The sequence below is a fragment of the Siphateles boraxobius genome, unplaced genomic scaffold (assembly GCF_051911475.1).
Source record: "Siphateles boraxobius isolate OS27281-9 unplaced genomic scaffold, OSU_SipBor_1 7, whole genome shotgun sequence".
NCBI classification, from domain to species: Eukaryota; Metazoa; Chordata; class Actinopteri; order Cypriniformes; family Leuciscidae; genus Siphateles; species Siphateles boraxobius.
In genome coordinates this window covers 39,721,179-39,738,856 of record NW_027509197.1, presented here as the reverse complement: position 1 = coordinate 39,738,856, position 17,678 = coordinate 39,721,179, and the positions used below count along the sequence as shown (strand labels likewise).

General features: G+C 34.4%; 2 protein-coding genes across 3 annotated transcripts; one reads left to right on the top strand and one right to left on the bottom strand.

The window, feature by feature from the left end:
• The first annotated feature begins 2,917 nt into the window (after positions 1-2,917).
• nms (neuromedin S) lies at positions 2,918-9,598 on the top strand. 2 transcript variants are annotated; one of them, XM_077216449.1, is made up of 8 exons: positions 2,918-3,146; positions 3,990-4,042; positions 6,373-6,426; positions 6,502-6,528; positions 6,609-6,662; positions 7,710-7,775; positions 7,869-7,908; positions 9,472-9,598. In XM_077216449.1, the coding sequence occupies exons 1-8, from the start codon at positions 3,068-3,070 to the stop codon at positions 9,510-9,512; spliced, it is 414 nt and encodes a 137-aa protein (XP_077072564.1). In that variant the 5' UTR covers positions 2,918-3,067; the 3' UTR covers positions 9,513-9,598. The 2 variants fall into 2 exon arrangements, with proteins under 2 accessions (XP_077072564.1, XP_077072565.1); XM_077216450.1 differs by having other exon boundaries at positions 7,864-7,908; positions 9,472-9,501.
• Positions 9,575-16,139, bottom strand: pdcl3 (phosducin-like 3). Its single transcript, XM_077216448.1, has 6 exons — positions 16,032-16,139; positions 14,857-14,974; positions 14,418-14,508; positions 13,187-13,330; positions 11,220-11,428; positions 9,575-10,324 (listed from the first exon to the last, which is right to left on the bottom strand). Exons 1-6 carry the CDS (start codon positions 16,035-16,037, stop codon positions 10,176-10,178), a joined length of 717 nt encoding a protein of 238 aa, XP_077072563.1. The 5' UTR covers positions 16,038-16,139; the 3' UTR covers positions 9,575-10,175.
• Positions 16,140-17,678: the final 1,539 nt, after the last annotated feature.

Here is a 17,678-nt window from a genome sequence, read left to right as displayed (position 1 = left end):
CTTATAGTATTTACTAGTTGCTATATCGAGACTATATTTTTAGTTCTTTTAGTTCTTTTAGAGAGAAAAAAAGCGCCATAATTCAGAAATCTTTGGATTTGGACGATATAATACCATCTCTGTTTTTTGTGTTTATTTAAAATTAGCTAAATCTGATATTATTTTAATCTCCAATCTGTTATTTAACAGTTGAGATCCTTCTTTAATGCTGATCTAACCAGCAGAAACACTGGCAGGGTTTAAATCACAGTTGCACAGGCGGGGCATGTTGTCACACTGCGTTACTATGAGCCCCTATTAGAACTATGATATTCTATACGTTTATGAATTGTATTGAGAAAATATGAGAAAAAGAATAAAGACTGAAAGTCCATGTTAAGAAATTATTAATTATTATTAGGCTATGTTTTGTGTGCTGTAGGCTATAGCGTTGTAAAATTCAAAAATTATTTTAATTATTTATAAAATGCCATTATTTTAAATTAAAAAAGTTAATAATTGTGTTTTATTAGGTCAGATAACATTTTAATCTGTCATATCTGGTCATGTTACAATGAACCCCACCTATGGGGCATGTTGACACAATTCACTTTTTTGTGGTAAATCAAGAAAAAAGTATAAACCGTATTAATGAAACAAAAACACATAATTGTACTTAGTGTGAAATTGATGAGGGAAAAAATAAATACTTTGAACGTGTGCAGTGTGTGATTTTAGCGGCATCTAGTGGTGAGGTTACGAACTGCAAGCAACAAAAGTTACGGTGGCCGACAGGAAAATATGTCGTCGTCCGAGACCGCAGAGAGTAGCAGTTCAGCAATGAGGTTTCTTTACAAAATTAAGAAATTATGTTTACTTAATTATTCAGTAAAACTATATGCTTTTGTGGATATTATTGTTAATTGTTCATCATGCAAGGTCTTTATACACCACTGAAAACATAGTTATGGATCTTATATTGCATTTCTGTCAATAGATCCACAGAAATATTACACAATACACCTTTAATTAGGATTACACAAACTGAGAAAGTGTAAAAGCGTTAGGTTGTGCCCCGCTCTCCTGGAAAAGCTACAGGTCACGTGGATCTCGTCTCTGCTCAGCTTTGCGTGTAAAGCTGCCGTAACATGTCGTTAACACGCCTCGATCCAATGTGTGATTCATTATTAATGCATCAAAGACGAAACACTGGAAACACGATCAGCAGAAGATTCAGTGACGTCACCGCTTATAGAAAAACAGCTCCATCCAATCTGGAATAATGAACATGTTATTCTAATCTTCACTGATCAAAACATCCATTGCAGCGATTGTTTAAATCTAAAACAGGAGCATGTATTATTTTTCTTTCAATCTGGAGAGGTTGAATTAATAAGAACCTCTGTAGCCTATTGGTTATATATAGTCTCTCAGTTATTTCCTTTTTATCAGGGCAGGACTCGTGCTTTTATATTTAAACACTGAACTCCAGGTGCTCCATCATGTGCAAGTAAATACAGGATTGTTTTGTACAATCCCTATATATATCAACAACATTTTGTTTTTATGTTTTTAATGTTTTTAATATGCTTTAAGACAAATCATGCGTACATTCATAAGTCGACAGCATTTCTGAGCATTTTCTCCTTAAAACTGCAGTGAACCAAAGACAGTCTTAAAAACACGGTTTGAAATCGCTGGTGTTTCTGACGTCACAAACTACCATGTAACCAATCAGATCAACGTGTGATTGACTTGGAAAAATCTGAGCCGGTCTGACTTTTGTTTTTTTTTACTGTAAATCTGAATGCCTAATATCTCTGTTACTATAATTTCCTATTATCACTGTGAAGCTGCTTTGAAACAATCTATTATTGTTAAAAGCGCTGTATAAACGAAGGTGACTTGACTTTGTTGTTTCTACGTTCATTTGGAGATTAAAATTGTAAAACTTATTGCAATAGAAAAATATATGAAAAACTTTAATGTTAGGTGTGATTAATCGCAATTCGTGATTTTTTTGGAATCATTTGACAGCAATATACATTTTCACCATGTTTTTAGTAGTAAAATGTTCTATAGGCTAAATCAGGGGAATGATACATGAACAAACCTTAAGAATATCGTTAGGACTAAAAATGTAAAGTTTAGTCAGAGTAAAGCTGAAGTGGAGATTTCTGACACAAACGGACTGAAAATAAAACTTTAGATAAAGGGCAATAAAATAAAGACTTGAAAGTGTGTTTTGGATGTTTCATTTCCACCAGTGTGGAGAGTGCTGAAAAACAAACAAAAAAGCTGTTTGGCTGGTTTTAGCAGATCAGAGAAAACAGCTTATTTGTGATATGCATCAGAAGTGATAAAAAAAGGATAGTTCGCACAAAAATGTATATTATTCTCCCTCAAGTTGTTCAAAACCTGTATGAGTTTCTTTCTTCGGTTAAACACAAAATAAAATATTTTGTATAATTTTGGTAACCAGACAGTTACCAACTTCCATAGTAGAAAAAAAATATGGTACTATGGAAGTAAATGTGATCCAACATTCTTCCAAATATCTTCTTTTTGTGTTCAGCAGAAGAAAGAAATTAATTCTGGATTGGAACAACTTGAGGGTGAGCAAATGATGACAGCATTTACATTTTTTGGTAGGAATATCCCTTAAATAATGACATTAGCCTACTTGTAAGCATGTCAAGAAACTATCTAAGGCCTAACGTTAACCAACTTATGAACTGACTTTAGTGGCTGCTAAAAACTGTGATTGTAGAACATGTACAACACAAACCTTGTGGTTTTGATGTCTTTTCGGGGGTTTCGAGTCTCTCGACTAAGAGGGTGGTAGGTAAGCCCACATAATTGAATGTGGTGTCCCTGTGACGCGTGATTATTTCCTCTGTGTGTGTGTGTGTGTGACGCGCCAAGAGCGAGAGCGCGCTCTGGTAACTCGCGCGCGGGGACTCGATCTCGGTGTTGATTGGTCGCCCGCTATGAGAGACTTCATCCCCGTTTTCAGCATCAGCATGACTTCAGTTCTTCTCCAGAACCAGAACATCATTCAGAACTCAACCCAACTCACACGGATATTATGGGGAGCGCTTGCTATCAGCACTTTTCGGTGTTTTGCTGTTTAGTTTGGTTTATCAGCAGCTTTTATTCAGCTGTTGGTGAGTAACTTCAGCACTTTCATTTCAGTTGACATTAGATTTAGTAAATATTATTATTTAGACGGATGTATTTTTCACTGTCAAATTTAATGTAAAATATCTAAATATTTTGTGTATCAACAGATGACAAGACGCATTTCTCTTATTCTATAAAGTTAGTTATCAGCTTTACATGGTGTTTGAATTTCTAATTTGTTCAGGATTCCTGTTGATCATTTGGAATAAATCTGAATCAAATAATTAAATTCATATTTGATTCTATATTGTATAGCCTATTCATATAAAGTGCATGGAGTTTTAAATCCACATTTTCTTTTGGGATCCTACTGGGTCTTTTAGTTTATCATCATAAGTCTTGTTTGTAAAACATGGAATAATATTCCATTAATTAACTTAGTTAATGCATGAACTAATCTTAATTAGCAATACGTTTGTTAAAGTATTTATGATTCTTTGTTAATGTTATTAAACATTTAACTGTTCATTGTTAGTTCATGTCAGCTACATTAAATAATATTAACATATACAACTTCTAATTTAAAAATGTATTAGTAAACGTTTAAATGAAAATTAACTGATATAAATAAATGCTGTAAAAGTATTGTTCTTAGTTTATGGTCACTAATGTAATTTAACTAATGTTAACCAATTTAACCGTATTGTAAAGTGTTACCAAAAACATCTAGGGTTTTTTTGCATTTTGTTGAAATCCTGTTATAATAATTCCCATAAGAATAATTTAAGGTTGTTTCCCACATTATGATAATAATCGTTCAGGATTTCAGAGTGGGATCCATCTGTCTGTTCATCAGTAAAACAGATCGTCTTTGTGTGTGATTGCAGAAGGCTATCCTAGACCTCCCACAGATTGTGATGATTATGGAGATTATATTCAGGTATGGATGAATTATTTTATTTTTGGCTTAATTTTTGTCTAATGAGTGACTCCATGTTGCATCTATCTATCTATCTATCTATCTATCTATCTATCTATCTATCTATCTATCTATCTATCTATCTATCTATCTATCATCCATTCATCCATCCATCATCTACTCATCCATCTATCTATCATCCATCCATCCATCATCCATTCATCTATCTATCTTTCATCCATCCATCATCTATTCATCTATCTACATCCATTCATCCATCATCTATTCATCCATCTATCTATCATCCATTCATCATCCATTCATCTATCTATCTATCTATCATCCATTCATCTATCTATCATCCATTCATCTATCTATCTATCTATCTATCTATCTATCTATCTATCATCCATTCATCTATCTATCATCCATTCATCTATCTATCATCCATTCATCCATTCATCCATCTATCTATCATCCATTCATCTATCTGCCTATCTATCATCCATTCATCTATCTATCATCCATCTGTCTATCTATCATCCATTCATCCATCCATCATCTACTCATCCATCTATCCATCATCCATCCATCCATATATCTATCATCCATTCATCCATCTATCTATCATCCATTCATCCATCTGTCTATCTATCATCCATTCATCTATCTATCATCCATCTATCTATCATCCATTCATCCATCCATCATCTACTCATCCATCTATCTATCATCCATTCATCCATCATCCATTCATCTATCTATCTATCATCCATCTATCTATCTATCTATCATCCATTCATCCATCCATCATCCATTCATCCATCCATCATCCATTAATCTATCTATCTATCATCCATTCATCCATCCATCGTCTATCATCCATCTATCTTTCATCCAGCCATCATCCATTCATCTATCTATCTATCATCTATCTATCTATCTATCTATCTATCTATCTATCTATCTATCTATCTATCATCCATTCATCCATCCATCATCCATTCATCCATCCATCATCCATTAATCTATCTATCTATCATCCATTCATCCATCCATCGTCTATCATCCATCTATCTTTCATCCATCCATCATCCATTCATCTATCTATCTATCATCCATCTATCTATCTATCTATCTATCTATCTATCTATCTATCTATCTATCTATCTATCTATCCATCTATCTATCATCCATTCATCCATCCATCATCCATTCATCCATCCATCATCCATTCATGTATCTATCTATCATCCATTCATCATACATCATCTATTCATCTTTCTATCTATCATCCATTCATCCATCCATTATCTATTCATCCATCAATCTTTCATCCATCCATCATCCATTAATCTATCTATCTATCATCCATTCATCCATCCATTTCATCTATCTATCTATCATCCATTCATCCATCTATCTATGATCCATCCATTCATCCATCCATCATCCATTCATCACCCATTCATCTATCCATCATCCATTCATCCATCTGTCTATCTATCATCCATGCATCCATCCATCATCTACTCATCCATCATCTACTCATCCATCCATCCATCATCCATTCATCTATCTATCTATCATCCATTCATCCATCCATCATCTATTCATCTATCTATCTATCATCCATTCATCCATCCATCATCTATTCATCCATCTATCTATCATCCATTCATCCATCCATCATCCATTCATCTAACTATCTATCATCCATTCATCCATCCATCATCTATTCATCGATCTATCTATCATCCATTCATCCATCCAGCATCTATTCATCCATCTATCTATCATCCATTCATCCATCTATCATCAATTCATCCATCCATCATCCATCTATCATCCATTCATCCATCCATCATCTATTCATCCATCTATCTATCATACATTCATCCATCCATCATCCATTCATCCATCCATCATCTATTCATCCATCTATCTATCATACATTCATCCATCCATCGTCTATCATCCATCTATCTTTCATCCATCCATCATCCATTCATCCATCTATCTATCATCCATTCATCTATCTATCATCCATCCATCCATCCATCTATCATCCATTTATCCATCATCCATTCATCACCCATTCATCTATCCATCATCCATTCATCCATCTATCTATCAACCATTCATCCATCCATCATCCATCTATCTATCATCTATCTATCATCCATTCAATTATCTATCTATCATCCATGCATCCCATATACAAACTGAAAATTGATTGATTTCCAACCGCTAAACTCCACTATGAATCTCATGTAGATTATAGGACATCATTCCTGCTCTTACTGTAAATGTAAATGAAGTCACAGCTAATCATACTGTACTGTTTTTAGGCCTCGGCTTTACTAAGTTCTCTGTGTGGTGTGGAGTGGAGGAACCAGGACCAGGTAAGTGTGTGTGTGAGTGAATTCATCATCATGACCTTTGACCCCGTGTCTGAACTCTCTCATGTGTTTCTACAGGAGCAGATCCAGAATGTTTTTAAGAGGGTAAGTTTATATAGAGCAGCTTCTGCTCTCCGTCCTGTTTTATGATAATCTCAAACTGATGTTTTTCTTCTGTTCTTTAGTTCCTGTTTCATTATTCCAAAGCACACAACTCAGCCGGCGGAGTAGAGAGAGAGGTATCAACATCTCATGTTACTACTGTATTCATTCTCTCTATATAATGCATATTCCCTGATAACATACAGTAGTGGCTAAAAGTGATGTCCAGCCTTTGAAAATTGACCATTTAATTTAATGTCATAAAGATTTTGTAAGCATATTGCATTGTTGCGCAATTTATATATATAATGATGCAATTTACACTTGGCAAATTTTGCAGACATCATTTTTATCCAGGCTGTCATACAAAGAAATCAGGAACACGTGCAAACACAAGAGAGAACCAGCTAAATATGAATATCTGATTATGTTGTGGTCAATATTTGCATTTTCCTCTCAGCTTTTTGCATAGTAAAATAAAACCTGTAACTGTATAATGCCAAAAAATTGATGATTGTCAGATAAATACGTAAACCAAGTTTAGTGTTTTGTTCTTCCCTCATATTTTAAATATTTTACTGTAAAAAGTGATCAGTTGACTTAACTTAAAAAAATGTAGGAAACCTGTTGCCTTAAAATTATTAAGCAAATAAACTTAATGCTTAATCGAAAAAATTAAGTTATGTGGAATTGTCAAGTTCTCATAACTTAATTTTTTTCAATTAAGCATTACGCTTATTTACTTAATAATTTTAAGGCAAAGGGTTTACTAAAAAAAAAAAAAGTAAGTAAGTGTCATGAACACTTTTTACAGTGTACAGGTGAAACTCGAAAAATTAGAATATCGTGCAAAAGTTATAATTTTGATGATTACGGCTTACAGCTTATGAAAACCCCAAATTCAAAATCTCAGAAAATTAGAATATTACATGAAATCAATAAAAAAAAAGGATTTTAAATACAGAAATGTCGGCCCTCTGAAAAGTATAATCATGCATATGTATATAGTTATATATACTAAATATATTAGTTTCACTTTTTAATTTAAATCACTGAAATACATGAACTGTTGCATGATATTCTAATTTTTCGAGTTTCACCTGTATTTTGATGGTTTAATAGAATTTGTAGGGTCATTTTTGTCCGCTACTGTACATATGAATATGTTTTCTCCTCGTCTTCAGTCTCATTCGGTTCATCCGCTGATGCGTCTCTCGCCGAAACTCTCTCTGCGCAGGAAGAAACAACAGGTGCAGGCAATCTCCTCTCAGTTCTGGTCACTGATTAATTTCTTTAATTTCCTGTGTCTTTTTTGAGTAACGTGTGTCTTTTTCTTAGAGAAGCTGAAGAACGTTTGCGGCTCTTCTGGAAGAAACACGCGAGGTGCGTGAAAACCAAACCATTGTGTAAGGCAGACGCACGATTCAGGGTTCTTGCATTTTTTTGACCTTTTAAATTACATAACTTCTATCATTACTGAATAAGAACTTTAAGGGTCTTTCAAATTATAACTTTTTTTTTAACAATCGCTAGGACACATTTCTCAATGCTTTGGTCATTTTTTCAAAACTCTTCCAACTTTCAGTTTGACACAGCAGCTCAAAATTCACTAAAACTACCAAAAAACTTGGCTCATTCTTCCAGAACACAAGCAAAGTTTGTTAACACTTTATTATAATCATTCTATAAACTATAAAGCAACTACATGTCAAATAGCAGAGTATTAGTAGACTGTCTGCTTAATGTCCTCCTGTAGTCAATTTTTTGATCAAAATTACATATTTAAACGTTTTCCTTGAAAAGAATTACGCATGTAACTCGACACCCTTGCCTCATTTAGTATACGCGGTTCTATGAATATGCAAATGAGACCCGCCTCCACTCACGCAGAGATCCACTCGTTGACGATCACTCGTTGATCTGATTGGTTACAACTTACAAGATAGTTTTTAAAATCCAGCTTTTAATGTTGTTTATATGTGGTGTTTTTAATATGCTTTAAGACAAACCATGTGTAAATTCATAAGTCGACAGCATTGCTCAGTATTTTCTCCTTAAAACTGCAGTGAACCAAAGACAGTCTCAAAAACACCACGGTTAGAAATCGCTGGTGTTTCTGACGTCACAAACTACCTTGTAACCAATCAGATCAAAGTGTGATCGTCAACGAGTGGATCTCTGAGTGAGTGAGTGAGTGAGTGGAGGCGTGGCTCATTTGCATATTCATAGAACCGCACATACTAAATGAGGCAAGGGTGTCGAGTTACATTCAAGCAGTTTCATGAAGTTTTTTTTTTTTCAAAGAAAAACATTTAAAAATGTAATTTTGGGGATCAAGGATGAGTTTTAAGGGATAAAATAATTGACTACAGGGGGACTTTAAGTCTAACAGTTTTGAAAAGAGTATGTAAACGTGCAATTTGAAAGATGTCATCATTGAATGCATTTTGTGCAAATGCAGAGATAAATGACCCACAATTTATCTCACATAGACTGATTTTGTGCTCAAGAGTTTTGAAACTGTGACCTAAATATTGAGAAAGTTGTTTTAGTGATGGTAAAAACTGTAGGTTTGTATTTAAATGTGCAAATTGGCTTGTTGGTACATTGAGTTTTTGTGTTGTTGTTTGTGTAATTTGAATACATTTTGTACCAAAACAATGATAAATGACCCAAAGTTTAGCTCACAGAGAAAAAGTGACCCAAGTACTGAGAAATGTTTCCTGGCGATTGTAAAAAACTGTAACTGAGAGCAATGCAATGTATGAGAAGACAGACGCATCATTTTTGATGTTTTTGCTGTTGTTTATAGGACAATAGAGTGCAGATAGGATGTAACCGAGATGGAAATGAGCTACAATAGTGAGCATGAGCGTCTGTTTAAAGATTTGATTCATTTCCATGTAAATTGTTGGATTTAACCCCGTGTGTTTCTCCTCTCTACAGACGTCCTCTGTTCTTATCTGGGATTCTCTCTGACACCGTAATGCCTATAATGTGTTAAAGCTGCATCAGTGTTGCTGTCAAGCTACATAAAAAAACTACCAGATTTCATTAAAATCTCTTTTAATAAATGTAACCTCATGCTTGCTGACGGTTTATGTATTATTGCTAAAACAATACGCAGAGATGAAGCATTTCAGTATGCGGGTGCAAATCAGAAAGCCTGGGTAATGGTAAAATGCAAAAAGGAAATTGATGGGAAATAGCCCGAAATGGTTTATGACATATCCTTAAATATCACAGCTCGTCTTTAAGCTCGGTTTAGAGGGATGTGGGTAACTAGCGGAAACGCCGCTAGTCATTAACACACACACACGACAGTAAAATGCACTCAAATCAATATATGTTTTTATATAATAAATGGTGGCAAGCATTGAACTGACATAGGTTGTATTATTAGAAATCGAATATAAAACAAAATTTCAGTGAAAATTATGGCTGGTTTAAAATTGTTTGAGTGCAAGATAAGCAGGAGTCATTCTCTATGGGAAGTGCCGTCCCTGTGTCTTTTTAATATGGCAAATTTTAGAGTCTGCTCGGCAACGGTTTAAACAGTCTTTTCTGATGTGTTAGAGTCGCCACGAAACGACTGAATTTAGTGAGACTGGCACCATAGCAGTCCAGCTGTGTGTGTTTGTGATATAACATCAGTCCTCGTCTGAGTCCTCATCACCGTTTCTGCGGTTCGGCGCCGAGCAGCGAATGGACGTCATCATCTGATCCTGGATCTGTTTTCTGGGGTTTTCCTCCAGGTCAGTCTTCACAGCACCGGTCTCAGATAAACGCCACTCCAGCTCTGAAACACACACACACACACATACACATCTTTGGTAAGGAAACGTGAAAATGACAACAGAAAATAATAGGCAAGGCAAGTTTATTTATATTGCACATTTCATACACTATGGTAATTCAAAGTGCTTTACACAGAGAGGAATTAAAATAATCACGAAATAAAAGCAAGGAAAATTAACAGTTATAAAAGGAATTAAAATAATAAAAAGATGATACAGATAAAACTCAACTGGCAAAATACCGGTGTATCATATTTTTCACAGCTGCCAGTGGTGATTACACAGTGATCAGATACTTTAGATACAAAATAGATACTTTTTATTATATATTTTTGGTGCTGGATAGTCAGTATGAACTGTCATGTATGGAAAAGATTTATACTTATACAAAATAACAAATTTAATGACATGTATAAAGAAATTCCTTATCCACAAATTCAAATGATCATCACAAAACCTATTTTTACTCGTTTTTAGAACTAATTGGCATGCTAAATATTTACTTAGAATTAAATTAATTAAAAAACAATTTAAATATATAAATAAAAAAATATAAATACCAATTTATTTGTATTAAATAAATAATATTGCTGAATGAAAATGTATTAATACATTAATGAATGTAGGATACTAGGAAAAAAAGCTATTGCTATTGTTTGTACTACAAAAAGACAGTCAATTAATTTTATGTGATCAACATTTATTTATATATGATTTAACACCATATCAGCAGCAATGGCAAATGGCAGTTCATGGCAATCAACAGCATTTCATTTTTTTTTAAATAATTTTGATTACAATCAACAAATAGCATTTGTGTTCATGAGTGGTTAATATTATATAATTTTGTGGTTGTGTTAGTTTCACTCCTTTACAAGCAAGAAAAATCCCTCTCACCGTCACACTTCAGGTTCATGCCTCCAAAGACCAGCGGGCCGATGAACTGGGCCTTCATCTCGCCCTCGTGGTAGATGAACAGCGTGGGCAGGTTGCGGTCGGGGTAGTTGGGAATGCAGGTGGTGGAAATAGATTTGATGAACTTGGTTTGAGGAAACTTGTGGGCCAGATTTGACAGATGCTGGTTTATCAGTGTGCACAACGGGATCCTGCGGGATAACAACCACATTTATTAGTCAAGGTCCTGTATGACACTTTCATTTAGGCAAGGGAAGTATTTATATCAGTTAAAGGGGCTTCATGTAGAATTCAGAAACCCTCGTTATTAGCGACACCAATGGCCGTTAATTAACAGCAGAAACCCATACGTGACTTACAAGAGACGTGATTCAAGGACCGATATACTCAAATTATTTTTCTTTCTTTGCTTAGAAGTAAAAAGAAGTTGGATATTCCTTCACTGTTAACAAACATCCAGACGCCGTCCATGCTAAGATGAACATGTAAATATGTGCAGCGCTTTCCTCTCAATAACAGAATAAACAACAAAAATGAGGAAACAGCAGTTCAGAAAGCATCTGATCATAGAGATGTTGATATTCAGTCATTAAAATTACACTTATGATAGTTTGATTATAAAGTATATTTGAGACTATATAGATCTGACTCTAGTTTGTATGAATCCGTGACATTACAGTATCATTATCTGTACATTATCCTGCATTAGTTTCATGTGTCATTGAACAGAAGAGACTCTTTTAGGAGCGAGAGAGTAAACGTCACATCTTTTGATTTTCCTGGCAAAAATGTCCCGAATCATTCATGTAAACATCAGTCTACAGGCTTTCATAGACAACCTAGGAAGGTCTTCTTTTATACAAGCTGTTCACACATTATTGATAACAGAGCGATTAATGCATGACGTTCTTACATACAGCCCCTTTAATAAGAAGAGAAGGATACATAAATAAGAAAACGTGCATGGGAACTTAAAGGATTACAGTAGTTCACCTCAAAATGAAAATTTCCTAATAACTTACTCACCCTAATGCCATTCAAGATATCCATGTCTTTCTTTCCTCAGTGGAAGAGAAAATAAGTTTGAGGAAAACTTCTGGATTTGGATTTTTCTTCGAATAATGGACTTCAATGGCAACCAACGTTTGAGAAGTCAAAATCAATGCAGTTTCAAAGGTCTTTGAAGTGCTTCAGCGGACTGTGCACGATAGACTCTTAACTACAATTGTTCGGATTGAGCTGATTTGCAACGTGCCGGGAACTACGTCATCAGGTTGAAAGGTCACGCTCGATGTCGCCGGCGGAAGTACCGCCCTACTGTTTACAAAGCGGAGGAGGATAGTTCAAATAGTATTGTATGTTTAATGACATATTTATGTCTTTGTGTCATATTATTGTTTAAAATGGTCCTTACATGTGCGTATCCTGGGTGTTTAAATCTTTTAAAAGCTAAACTTTTTTTTTTTCGAGCGTGACCTTTCAACGTGATGACGTAGTTCCCGGCGTGTTGCAGATCAGCTCAATCTGAACAATTGTAGTTAAAAAGTATATATATATTTTAATTAATTACCTATCGTTTCGCTAGATAAGCCCCTCCTCCTCAGCTGATCGTGCACAGTCCGCTGAAGCACTTCAAAGACCTTTGAAACTGCATTGATTTGGACTTCAAAACGTTGGTTGCCATTGAAGTCCATTATCCGAAGAAAAATCCAGAAATGTTTTCCTCAAAAAACTTATTTTCTCTTCCACTGAGGAAAGAAAGACACGGATATCTTGGATGGCATTGGGGTGAGTAAATTATTAGGAAATTTTCATTTTGCAGGTGAACTAATCCTTTAAAATCCAATGCATCTTTACTACAACGTTTTGCATTATAAATTATAACATATGCATATATAGAAATGACTGTCTGCAAAGTGATTTGAGTGCAAAGGTCAGTGTAAAATCACCCCGGTTTGTAGAGATGCAGCACCACCCAGATTCCGGCTCCAGCCTCGTTCACTTCCTTCACGTAATCCTGACCCGAGATCTCATTCAACTCCCCAAACGCGTTCTTTATCTGGTTCGCTTTCCACTCGGCAAGCCTCTTCTGTCTGTCAGAGAGAGACCACGCACAATTATTAACACACTATTAGAGAAGGCACAATTATAAACATTCATTACTTGAATAGAATAGTGTTTGTAATAGTTCAGGGTTTTAGTCTGCAGTTTGTCTAAATAGCCACCTTTTTGGGATACCGCATAAAAATAAAATAAAAAGCTGGATGGATGGAAATCCTAAAAATGCTTATTGCACTCAATTGAGTCCGTTAAACTTTTTAACTGAAAAGAAAACATGCGCATTAACTACGATGGAAACACATTTACCGAAAAAATTCCTTGATGCGCATCAAAAAACACATTTGACTTTGCGATGGGACGGCATAACTGGACTAATCAGTGGACAGATCATGTTGCATAGCATCTAAAAATGCAGTTTTGTCTTTCCGAAATGCCTGAGCAAAGTCTGTCATCAAAGTGCTTCGGTATAATTCCCTTTTCCACCATTCATCTGCCACAAAAAGCAAGATAACTTTGTGTTTCGTCTGCGCGTTCTGAGACAAGTCTTTTATTATATACGAAATTGTTATATACAGTCTACTGAATATACATATTCTTAGTGATATTTAGCACCAGTTTATGACGGTTTTGTTCTTCGGCTCACTGGATGGAAACGGTGCTTTATTCGCAAATGTTTTAATTTTGCTCATAAGTTAAATTCACAACTTTGGATGGAGATATAGCTAATGAAATGCAGCATCAGAGACGCTTCACTATCATTGTGAAACATGTGACAATCAGCATAATGCAACACCATCTTTGCAGTGAAAAGGCGACTATAGATGGTTAAACAGATTCAAGAACAAAGAGGCCATATTACAATCAGCATTCAAATGTTTTATTTTCAGAGCTAAACATTGTATGAATGAGAGATTTTCAATCTTGAATCTGAAGTGTAAAGTTCACAAGACAAAGGCTTGAATTATCCACAATTATCCTCTGAATTAATTTCACTGCAGAGTGGAGGTTTAAATATCAATGCAATGCAGTGCAAAAACACATAACTTTATTTGTTAGTAGTGACAAGAACAACAGCCATAGGAGGACTACAACATAATGGTGGATATCTTCAATATGTACCTGTACATCTCCATGGCCTGTTCATCCTCATCACTAAACTCATCTTCATTTTCCTCCAGCTCCTCTAGAGTCATGCTCTCATAAGTCTTCACTGCAAAGGAACAGAATATGAGCTCACATATTGAATTGAATGCCTTTATTGTCATTGCACTTAGCTGTGCAATGAAATTAAGTGCAACTCCTTGTGGTCAAATTAACACACAAGCACAATACAAAACACTAAGTAAAGGGAACACACAACATAGCGTCAAGAACTAGAAAATAAGCAGTAGAAAGTATATTGCACAATCCCATGTGTATAAACACTCTATGTAATACACTTATTTACTGTTTCACAGGCTTCAGGATAAACAAAACCGATTATCCGATGACAAGGGGGAACAAAAACAATATTTAAGCTACTACTGTGTGACATTACCAGTGTAAAAACTCCTCTTACCGACAGACTGAGGCTGATGAAGCTGCTCGTCCTCTTCCTCCTCCTCTGTTGTTTCTTTAGGAGGCAGAATACCTTTCCTCCTGAGGATGTCATTCCACTCGGTATCTGCGTTCGGGTCCTACATTCACAATAAAACACATTCAGAGACGTGGTGTTATCGACCATACGCAGGAAAAATTACAACTTCAGTTCCAGAGTTCACAGAGCAGTTTACATGACTTCAGGTATAATATTAATGACTGCTTATCAATCAATAATGCACTTAAATGATTACACTAATCGGTGTCTCAAATAAAACCCTCAGTGTTATTTTGTGTCATATAGTTTTTAATACTTAAAACTATTTTTTATTTTTCCATTTCAACCATTTTTATGTTTTTGTCATTTTCATTTATTTTTAAATGTCTAGTTTTTATTCATTTTTATTTCAGATTTAGTTTGTTATTTTAGAACATCAATATAAACTACATGAAAATTAGAAATGTTGCTTTATTTTTTTAAATATATATATATATCATTTCACTAAACCTAACTTAGTTTTTTAATGGTTTTAGTTAAGTGTAATAACCCTGCCCTTATCAGACTGCACTCAAGTTTTAGTCTACTAATAATGGATGAAATAATAAGTTAGCGCAGAGCAAAACTACAAACATTTATATTCCTTAAAAAAATATCCATGATATTCATTATTTTACTAATTTATATGGCCTTTTCAGGCATGGAAATGGCATATGCATTTATAATATTCCTTGACATTCACTGTAGTCGTCAATATCACAGCGAAAAATTGTTTATTTTAGATCATTTTCGCTCAGAAATTGCAAGTAAATTTCACGAACAGTTAGTAAAGGCAAGTAACACACCGTATTAAACGTGAAATAATTGAATGTAGAACAAATGAAACAGCATTTTCTTATAAAACGTACTCATTTTTTTTGTTTACAACTTCTAAAAATATATTTTTAAAGTGTAATACCAACCCATGAATAACTACACAATGTAAATATAAAGATCACTTTTTTACTAGTTACTAATCAAAATATCTTTACTAAACTATCGTCATCATCATAACCAGCATCTCCAGAAACTTCTCTAAAACATCAAGAAATCAACGTTCATTTAAAGTACAATATAACGTGAAATAAACAACATATTTGTTTTTTAATCACACAAACCTGCATCTCTGTGCTGTGTGAATCACACCTCTGTTCTCACAGCGCCGGAAACAGAAGGAGCGCTCGTCATTCTCTTCCGGCCGAACACAAGCTGTATCCGTAACATATAGAAAACATCCTCCTTTTCATCAGTTTTATAAAAAAAACTGTCTGTTAAAACAAAATAAATAGTTTAGCGTCACGATAAAAAAATATATTTAAAAATATTTTTGCACAAGACGATTAATCTGCACATTTAATCTCGACCGGAGCAGAAATGTGTAGGACGATAATCAGGGTTGCACCGTTTTCCGACTTGTTTCTGAATGCCCAAATATGGCGTTGTAGTGCAGCTTCTTTAATGTCCAGATAGCGCTGTCAATCAAACCACGTGACAGGTGTGACAGACTTGCATTTACTTTTTGATTGTAATATAACAGTTTTTCAAGAATTGTAATTTTTAAAAGATTGTAATATATCAGTTTTGGGCTGATTTAAGTTCCTTTATTTTAGTCCTACTGAAGTAAACCACTCATTTGATCTAATAAGTATTTTTATTATGAAAATCCTGATCATTTATCTCTTGAATATGTTAGCTACTTTTATCCCCCAGACTTATACACAATACAAAAGGACATGGTTTTTGATGCTTTATGAACATTTATAAAGATGTGATTTAACGGTGCTTTTCTTCTATTTATGTATGTTAATCCATATGTTTACTCTGCTTTTATGCTAAATTGCTATTGTATCTTCGAGATACAAATATCTTTTCTTGGTTCGTTCTTTTAATTTTTAATCTTTCAGTTTGAAAGTGCATCTAAAGAGATTGTGATTTTACCGTTTTTACCGAGATTTTACCGAAATGCAACTTCCTCTGAGTTGCATTTCAATGTTTGAACTCTTTTTTAACAACAATCTTAATTCACACCAAAATAATTTGTTATCATATCATACAATCATAAAATAAATGGACACTTCTCTCGTTTCCCTTTGTTCATTTGATGATAATAATGTAATTAGTGCTGGGCAACGATTTATCGTGATTAATCACATCCAAAATAAAAGTTTGTGCTTACATAATATGTGTGTACATAATGTGTGTGTTCTGTGTATAATTATTTTGTATATATAAATACACACATATGCATGTATATATTTATAAATATTTGCATGTACATACTGTATATATATTTATACATAATTTTATAAATATTTTCCTTAAATAGGCTATATACATGCATGTGTGTATTTATATTTAGGCTACAAAATAATTATACACAGTTCACACACATATATTATGTAAACACAAACTTTTATTTTGAATGCGATTAATCGCATTTAATCATTGCCCAGCACTAAATATAATGAAATTATTAATACAAATATACTGAAATAAATAATTATAATCAGTCACCAAATTAGACCGCCCATCCGGTGAAGGCTCCGCCCCATCTATCTAAAGCCCCGCCCTAAAATACAGGTCAGCAAACCCAAGCGCGCAAATGATTGACAGGCAGAGAGTTTTGTAAATTGGAGCGGCTGTTGACCCTTTTCACATTTCCGGGAAGCGGAAGTCGTCATAGTTGGGTAAACTTCTATAGTGAGGAAACCCAACTTTCAAAATGAGGAAAAAAAATTGAGTGAGATTGATAACGGAAGAGAGAA